At 56.3% G+C, this 9,347-nt stretch overlaps 1 protein-coding gene across 1 annotated transcript in view; it reads left to right on the top strand.

Moving 5' to 3' along the window:
- DEPTOR (DEP domain containing MTOR interacting protein) overlaps positions 1–9,347 on the top strand; it is an 80,676-nt gene that overhangs the window by 60,720 nt on the left and 10,609 nt on the right. The window contains exons 6-8 of the mRNA XM_040261708.1: positions 1,469–1,603; positions 6,393–6,463; positions 9,071–9,175. Of these exons, the coding sequence (XP_040117642.1) occupies positions 1,469–1,603; positions 6,393–6,463; positions 9,071–9,175 (311 nt within the window). The remainder of the gene's footprint in view (positions 1–1,468; positions 1,604–6,392; positions 6,464–9,070; positions 9,176–9,347) is intronic.

Here is a 9,347-nt window from a genome sequence, read left to right on the forward strand (position 1 = left end):
CTGTGTAAGAGGATGGCGTGCTTCCTGGGCTATCTTCCGCTCCAAAAATTCCACGCTGACTCAGGAAACTGGTCAGCCTAAGGCTTGGCGCCTAAGGCCTCAGGCGTCACCTGAAACCCTGAACAAAAGGAACATGTGTGTTGGTTACAAACAGGAGGCGACAGTGAGAACGCTTCCAGCTAGAGGCCCTGGGCACAGTCTGCACCTGGCCCGGAGCCAAGCTTGACTGCATGGTTTCTCACTGAATCCTCACTGTTGCTCGGGGAGGAAAGACTTCTTACCCCTCCTTACCGGTGAAGAAACGCAGCCGCAGGGCAGTGGAGTGGCTCCGGCAGGCTCCCACGGCTACAAAGTGGGGGCGGAGCTGGGCCTGGCAGGAATGCTGTCCTGACCCAGCGCTCCTCTCCAGCCTTCCACATCCCAGATTCCTCAGACAGGCTGGGAAGGGGCACAGAAGGAAGGAAGGGCCGCGCCAGGAGAGGAAACACTAGCTGAGGGTAGGGGCCTGAGCCTATGCTTGGATGCCCTCCAGCCGTGTGCCCCTAAGGCGGCAGCCTCCTGAAAATGCACAGGAACCGTCCACACCCTCCCTGTTCTTCACTGAGTCCCGGAGACCTGAACAGGTGGCCGTGATGAGGATGCAGTAACCATGGTGACCGTGGAGGCCAGCGTGGCTTTGGGCTTCCTGGGGCCAGGCCCTGCGCCCAGCGCGCTCCCTGGTCCTTTCCCTGCATCCTACACCTTGCTCTCCTCCCCCTGATGAGAGCCAGCCAGCTCAGCGGAGGGAAAAGCGAGGTCAGATGACTGAAGCGGCTGCTTCCGTTCAGTACCACACGCCTTCCAAGCCTGAGGTCATGCTCTGCGTTTCAATCTTCTCTGGCGCTGGGTTGCTCATGGTTTACTCTTCAATCAGGAGGCGCTTATTCTCACCTTTAGTTCACCGAGTGTCTGGCCAGCACTTAATTTACATCCTCTCAGGGATGCTTGGCGTGAGCTCCGTGGTTCTTAAAATAGTATTTCATTTAGCTAAGCGCTTTCCCCTATATAACCACGCCTGCACCAATCCCCACTGGAGAGCAGTATTCCCACTTTACAGCTGGGGAAACTGAGGCTTACAAAACCCAAGGGACTAGGCCCAGCTCACGCTATTCATAGGTGGTGGAGCTGCCACTCAGACCCTTGCTTTTCCGATGCCAAGGCCAGAAGGCTTGATTCTGGCAGTGGAGGCTGCCCCACGACCCCGGCAGCTGCAGGCAGCCTGTTCTCCATAACCAGTCTCACTGTTGCCCGTGATCGCGCGTGTCCCCGGGGACCCGGCCCACCGCCGTGGGTGACCGCGTGTGTCCCGGAGACCCAGGCCTCCCCTCGAGTGGCTCCGCGTGTCCTTGGGAACCCAGCCCACCACCGTGCATGACGGCGCGTGTCCTGGGCCCGGCCCTCGGCCGTGACCGCGTGTCCTCGCCCGCAGTCAGCCCCAGCAAGGAGATCAAGGTCGCGTCGGCCACGCGGAGGAGCAGCCTGAGCAGCTGCGGCAGCGGCGGCTACTTCAGCAGCAGCCCCACCCTCTCCAACAGCCCCCCGGTGCTGTGCAACCCCAAGTCCGGTGAGTGGCGGCCGCGCCCGTTTGCCCGAGGCTGTGGGGACGCGGGCGCGCGGGCTTCGTTAAGCGGATTCCCTCATTAAGCGGAGGGGGAGGAACGGGGCGATGATCTCCGTGCGTGGTGCGACTTGGGGGCGCCTCCTCTTGGATGGGGGCTTCCCGGCGGCGCTGGTGGTACAGAACCACCCAGCCAGTGCGGGAGAGGTAAGGGATACGAGCTCACTCCCTGGCGGGGGAAGATCCCGCCCCAGTGAGGCTGCCTGGAGAATCCCTCGGGCAGAGGGGCCCGGCGGCTGCAGCCCGGGGTCGCAGACTTGGACACGCCTGGACACTGGGCCCTGAGGGCACAGGCAGGCGCGCCTCGGGGGAGAAGGGAGGACGCAGGTTTTCGGACGAACTGGGCTGCAGCGCGCGCCCCGCGGAGGCTGCGGCTGACCCCAGGTGGCGCTCTGGAGTCGGGGGCCTTGGAGAGGGGTCCTCTCAGGGGACGTGGCCAGGCCGTTAGACCCTCACGCTGACTGGCCGTTGGATGCTGGCCACCCCTCGGAGCGGGGCACAGCCTGGGGAAGTCGGCTCTCTTTGCCGACAGGGTTCCCAGGACAGCTGCGAACCCCCGCTGTCTGAGGGCCTCCGCGCCAGCAGCCCCAGCTCCGGGAGCAGCCGCTGGTTTCTGCAGTGGGTTTGAGTGGCGCACAGCAGTGGAGGTGCCGCTGCCCGGATGGTAACTGATGCTTGGATCTGCTGGGTCTCTGCACCCGCAAGGGAGAAGCGCGGAGCTCTGCAACCCAGCTACCCCTGCAGGGGACTCTCTGTGCCTTGCGGTTTCAAACTCTACTCTTCAGCCTCCATAGACTTTATGTTCCAGAAGAAATAAAAAAAAACCAACAACCTAGGCACACAGATGGGTAATGAACTTGCGCTCAGATCGAGTCACCTCCTCAGCCCACAGGCGCCTGGACCCAGGGATACCACCGCCTTCGCCGGAGTCACTGTGGTCTGCTGGGGCCAGCGTGGCCTGAGGACACCTTCCACCCGCTTGTGTAGTGCGCCGGCCCCCTGCATTCAGCACGTCACCTTCGGGGAGGTCATTCCTTGGGCGAGTAGAAGGTTGCGTTGTTTCCTCCTCTCCTTACCCCCATGGCCCAAAGGGGGAATTTCACTGACGTGCAGACAGAAATGGAGAAGGCAGTGGCGCCCACTCCAGTGCTCTCACCTGGGAAATCCAAGGGACGGTGGGCTGCAGTCCACGGGGTCACTAGGAGTCGGACACAACTGAGCGACTTCACTTTCATTTTTCCCTTTCATGCATTGGAGAAGGAAATGGCAACCCACTCCAGTGTTCTTGCCTGGAGAATCCCAGGGACGGGGGAGCCTGGTGGGCTGCCGTCTATGGGGTCGCACAGAGTCAGACACGACTGAGCGACTTAGCAGCAGCAGCGGCAGCAGACAGAAATGGAAGGTTGGGTCTCTAAGCACCAGAACTGTCAGGACTTCTTGGGTAAATCCCACCTCTACGTTCTGACGAGCTCCTCTTTCAACTCTTTAGTGGATTCCCAAGACGGAGGGAGCTCACCTGTGATATTTTTTCCCTCAAGTAGGTAAGCAGGCTTCATGGTAAGGCATTTAAAGTTAATCATTAGTTATCCATCAGCATATATTTTTAATACTATATGTAAATACCCCAATCCAGATTAAGTGCTATAAAAGTAATATAATTGGTATCATTGTGATGAGTAAATAAGTTCTCAAAGGTATGAGAAGAGAAAGCTAGAAATGACTCCCTAGGTTTCAAAGTTTCTACACATTTTAACATAGGAAAGTGCGCAAGTGTATTCAGAGGTCAGCATTGTTGCCAAGTATTACAGTGTAGTGTGACTCAAAGTCCTGATGACACCTGTCAGAATGGCTGACATTGGAAAGAACTCGGGTGACAAACGCTGGTGAGTGTGTAGAGAACAGGGGCCCCGTCGTGCACGCTTGGCAGGAATGGAGACAGGTGCAGCCAGCGTGGGAAGCAGTGTGGTGGTCCCTGAAAGAAAGAGAAGTAGAGCCCCCTTGTGGCCCCGCAGCTTCCCTTCTGAGGGTTTGTCTGTAGGGGAGGAGGACGCTCGTTTGAGATTTTACTTGCACCCCCATGTTCATCGCAGCATTGCTTGTAATAGCTAAGACACGGAAGCAGCCTCAGTGCGCGTCGGGATGGACGGATGAAGGAAATGTGCTATGTCACACACACGCACGCACGCTGGCCCGCTATTCAGTGGTGGCAGGGAAGGAAGGTCTGCTCCGGGCAGTGAAGTGGGCGAGCCTTGAGGTCTCCATGACAAGTGACACGTCAGACAGAGAGTGACAGGCACCACCTGACCCCACGTGTGTGTGGAACCGGACAGAAGCCTCACACGCACAGAGAGCAAGCTGGTGCTGCCCAGAGGGGCCTGGTCAGTGGGGGCAGGACGGTCGAGTGGGCGAAAGGGGTCAGAGGGCACAAGTCTCCAGCTTCTCAGCGCGGCCCGGGGAATGCAGTGTCCCGCCTGTGACTGCAGTTAGTAACGCTGCGATGTATATTTGAACGTTGCTAAGAGAGCAGCCCTTTCTTTCAGTGTTTTTATCTGTTTGGGTGCCGGGTCTCAGCACGAGGGCCCTTTGGCGGCAGGACGTGGGATCTGGCTCCTGACCCCCTGCTTTGAGAGCTGAGGGTCCCAGCCACTGAACCCCCAGGGAAGTCCCCAGGGTAGGTCTGTAAAGCTCTCATGGCAAGAAGAAGCTTGTAGCTGCATGGGGTGATGACCTTAACTGGGTCAGGTGATCATCTCGCCAGACATAGATCACTAGGTTGCAACCCGAAACAGATCTGGTGTGTCGATTATATCTCAGTAAAAGTAGGCTGTGTCATAGGGTGTGGGGGCTAGCGTCAGATATCACAGTGCTGGGTGATTCCAACATCCACCGCCTTAAGCACCAGAGGGGATCTGAGGGCTGAGAGCGTGGAGGGCTCGACTTGCGGGGAGTAAAAAGGCTGCAAGTCCTCAGCCGCGGGCCCCTCCTCTCACCTCCTGGCCCTCTGCTGAGAGCTGCTCTCCTTGACCTCACCCTTCTCGCTCTGTAGGGGAGACGGCAAACCCCTGTCCTCCTTTATGAGCTTTCCGAAAGCAGCAGCGGCCATCCCTGTGACCCGTCAGGTCAGCAGGTAGCTCCCCGCTGCCCTCAGCTGAGAACCGTGCAGGGCAGGGCCCCGCCCAATGGTCTGGGTCTCACTGCCTCTGGTCCTCCGCTGCCCCTCGGCCAGGCCTGGCCTCCAGCCCCTGGAGGCCCCCACAGAGGGGATGGAGGCTGCGCATCAGCGTGTTGAGCTCCTGGCCCACCACTCCAGTTTCTCTGCGCTCAGGCTCGTGGTGTCTCTAACTGAGACCACTGGCGGTCCTGGGCTGCCGCGGCAGCCTCTGCTCCAGCTCTGCATGAGCAGCGGGTGGACAGGGTTCATCTTTGCTGGGATTTTAGGCTGTAAGTCAGGAAAGGACCGCAGTCTTTGCCGTCTGCTGGGCCCCAGCAGTGATCTGATGGTCCAGGCGTCTTGGGGGGGCCACATGCAGCCATGTTGGGGCTTCTGCACCCTTTCTTCTGAGGGTGGGCAGTGCCATCAACGCTTGAGTTTAAATCTTGGTTCCATTTTACTCTGAGGCCTTGGACACAAGCTCCTTAACTTTTCTCAGCTTCTGTTTCCTCCCTAGCAGAATAGGGATAAGGATGAAATGACCCACTAGTTCTTGTGATGATGAAACAAAGAGAATATATAAAGTGCTGAGCATAGAAGCCAGCCTGTGATAAGGACGCAGAAAAGCTCCCCAGTGTTAGGGTTCAGGACCAAACGCAGCCTGGGACTTTAACGGGCATGTTGAACTTTAACGGGGAACTCCAAGGAGCTCTGGTGGACAGGGTGTGGACAGTATGATGAGGGGGGCATGGCGTTAGCTCTGGAAGCACGGTACGAAGTCTGCCAGAGCCAGAGTTCCTCTTGCTTTTGCCATGCTGAATGCCTTGTTGTCATTATTTAGTCACTAAGTCGTGTCCGACTCCTTTGCAACCCCGCGGACTGTGGCCCACCTGGCTCCTCCGTCCGTGGAATTTTCCAGGGAAGAGAACTGGACTGGGTAGCCACTTCCTTGTACAGGGGGTCTTCCTGACCCAGGGATTGAACCTGAGTCTCCTGTATTGCAGGAGGATTCTGCCCATCTGGGAAGCGTTGAATGCCTCAGTCCAGTCGCTCAGTCGTGTCCGACTCTTTGCGACCCCATGGACTGCAGCACGCCAGGCCTCCCTGTCCATCACCAACTCCCGGAGTTCACTCAAACTCATGTCCATTGAGTCGGTGATGCCATCCAGCCATCTCATCCCCTGTCGTCCCCTTCTCCTCCCTTTCTCTTCTCCAGGGGATCTTCCCAGCCCAGGGATTGAACCCGGGTTTCCCACATTGCAGGCAGATTCTTTGCCAGCTGAGCCACAAGGGAAGCCCGTTGAATGCCTGTCTGGGCTTGAAAGAAAGAAATTCAAGAACCCCCTTGGCACTCCTGCTTCCCTCCCCCTGCTCCATCTCTGCCTTCTGTAAGTTAGGTTTAGGGCTGTTTCTGTTTGCTAATGTTTTCTGCCTCTGTTTGGCGAGAGTTGTACACTGGGAGGCAGGGATCTCTGCCACTTTGGGTCACTGATGTCACAAATTGAGGCATTCAGGACGTTTCTGCTGAAAGACTGGACAGAGAGCTAAGAGGATTTGTGCCTTGACCCTGCGTCTGTCTTACAGTGTTGAAGAGGCCCGTCACTTCCGAGGAACTCTTGACTCCCGGGGCTCCGTATGCGAGGAAGACGTTCACGGTAGGCTCACCCTTTGGGTTTTCTCCCGCACTGCTCCATTGTCTGGAGCGTGGCAGCGTGGCGGCCTGTCCATGTCGAGCTTAGGGATGGACTTGGAAAGGTTCTCCCAGTTCCCCTTTGGTTTTGAGCATCATGACAGTGTGGCTTTCTGGATGCTTTGGCAATAAAATGCATTAGGACTTGACACGATTTATTATTATTAATCCTGCACTTCAAACTCCTTTTGATGTTTCCCTAAAAAAAATTCATTATGTACCTATTCTAATATAATGACAGATTTAAAGGCAGGTGGTAGCACAAAGAATGGCAACAATCCCTTTCTGCTTATAGTTAATTATAAAAATTATTTAAAACATGTTGTTTAGTTGCTAAGTCATGTCCAACTCTTTGTGACCCCATGGACTGCAGCCCACCAGGCTCCTCTGTCCATGGGATTCTCCAGGCAAGAACGCCTGGAGTGGGTTGCCATTTCCTTCTCTGGGGGATTTTCCCAACCCAGGGATCAAACCTGTGTCTCCTGCACGGCAGGCAGATTCTTTACCCCCGAGCTGCCAGGGAAGCCCTATTTCAGACAGGAGGGAGTCTTAAGGTAGAGGAAGAAGGCTGTTCTGTGATGATCAGTGGCGCTTTTGACTATATTTTAGGGCCTTGAATTGCAGAAGGACCCCGTTTGGATGTCCTACATATCTGTGACCACCTGCCCTCTCTTGGAGGGTCTTCAGCCTTCCTTCTTCTAAGACCCCCTGGTTTTCTTCAAATAGAACCCAAGGACTCCGTTTCTCGTTTTTTTCTTTTTTAAGAGCTTTGAGACGTGAACCGGTTTTAAAGCCTTTGTGGAACTGCTCCTGCTGTGTGTTCTAGTTTTCCGGCTGTGAGTCACGTGGGGTCTTAGCCTCCCGCCTGGGGGTCGAACCCACACCCCTGCACTGGAAGGTGGGGGCTCAGCCTCTGGACCCCCAGGGGTCAGGCCCACAGCCCCGCACTGGAAGGTGGGTCTTAGCTCCCCGACCAGGGGTCAGGCCCACAGCCCCGCAGTGGAAGGTGGGGGCTTAGCCTCTGGACCCCCAGGGATCGGGCCCACAGCCCCTCATTGGAAAGTAGGGTCTTAGCCTCTGGACCCCCAGAGACGCGCCCACGGCCCCCTGCTGGCCCTCTTGTCTCCTCACATCTGCATCAGTGGCGTCTTTAAAACACTTCTTCTCGTCCTGTCTTTAGTCTTCTGATGTTTGCTTTAATACCTCAAGGTGGGGGAAAGCTTTCACACCATTCGTGCTGCAAATATTTGTCAAGGACTGGAGCACATTCTGAGCAGCAAGGAATTAAAGCTGGTTGGGTCCATTCATAGCCAACCAATATGGAAACAGCGTTGGCAACACATCCGTACACGAGGAAAAGGCAAACTGTATGTTTGGAAGTGAAATCACGTATGAAGAACTCACAGTGCCAAACCCTAAAGCCAGCAAAGTACCTGATAAAGAACTTCTCAGGTCTGCCCTGCTTGTCCAGTGGCTAAGAATCCACCTTCCAATGCTGGGGATACAGGTTGATCCCTGGTCTGGGAAGATGCCACATGCCATGCGGCAACTAAGGCCGTGCACCACAGTTACTGACTCCCTAGCGCCCTGGGGCCCGCGCTCCACATGTGAGAAGCCACCGAAATGGGAAGCCCGCGCTCTGCAACTGGAGACCAGCCCCTGCACGCAGCAGCCAGCATAGCCCCAAATACATAAGTCAAAAAAGAACTTCTCAGGCAAGCGAAAGCAGAGATTATGAGCGCTAAACCTGCCCTGAAAGTCTTCAAGAATGGTCAGAAAAGTGTCATTTGCTTCTCTGCTTTTCCTCCATCTCTGGCATTCAAGCCACAGTGGAGTGTATTTTTTGGTATAAATTCTCTTTGGTTTTAAATATCAATGCCAGCATTGCTGTAATTGCTTGTGAATGGCTGTTGTCTGTGTTTTGGCTGGGGTATGTGCTAGAGACGTGTCTGGGAGCCGCCCAGCAAATGTAACTGCCGATTCTAATTACAATTCTCTCAGGAAAAAGCACTCTCCAGTTTCAAACAACTTTTGGACCAGAGTTGACTTGAGAATTAAGAACTTTGTGTCCTTTTTCGCTGTCTTTTCTTGGTCCATTAAATTGTGTTTCAGGAAAGCCAAGACTCTTCATGTTTCTCCTCCTTAGTAATTGAGATAACTAGTTTAGAAGTCAGTGACGTAGCAAGATCATGAGGAAAGTATCCTTTGGAAGCAGAAGGGAAATTGGACCCGGAGGGAAATTTCAACCGTGTTTTTCAGATGATCTAAACTTTCCACTGGAGTCTGCTGGTAAACTGCAACACAGCCTGAGAAAGCAGCCATCTGCCGATTGTTTATGGAGCAGTGAGTTCACAGAAGCACCTTCTTTCCACCTGGCAGGTGTTTCTGGGCCACAGCTTCTGCATAAACATGTGAGCCTGTGTTTGCGATGGAAGCAGGCAGCCCCGTCCCGACGGCGCGGAGACGAGCCAGAGGAGGCTGCCTCGCGCAGGCGTTCACCCTCGGGCCTTCTCTCCTGGAGGCTGGGCACCAGGGCCGTCCGCGGGTTGCTGACTGTGGTTTTCCTCTCTAGATCGTCGGGGACGCAGTCGGCTGGGGCTTCGTGGTGCGCGGGAGCAAGCCGTGCCACATCCAGGCTGTGGACCCCAGCGGCCCGGCGGCGGCGGCGGGCATGAAGGTACGGATGGGCCCGCGCCCCCGCGCGCCCGCGCGCTGTGTGTCCTCCCTCTCCACGCGCCCCTGCGCCCCCGCGCCCCATCCGTCCTGCCTCTCCCCGGGCCCCCGAGCCTCCCTCTCCATGCACCCCCGCGAGCCCACGCGCCCGCGCCCCGTCCGTCCTGCCTCTCCAC

This window comes from Oryx dammah, unplaced genomic scaffold, assembly GCF_014754425.2.
Source record: "Oryx dammah isolate SB20612 unplaced genomic scaffold, SCBI_Odam_1.1 HiC_scaffold_19, whole genome shotgun sequence".
Taxonomy (NCBI): domain Eukaryota; kingdom Metazoa; phylum Chordata; class Mammalia; order Artiodactyla; family Bovidae; genus Oryx; species Oryx dammah.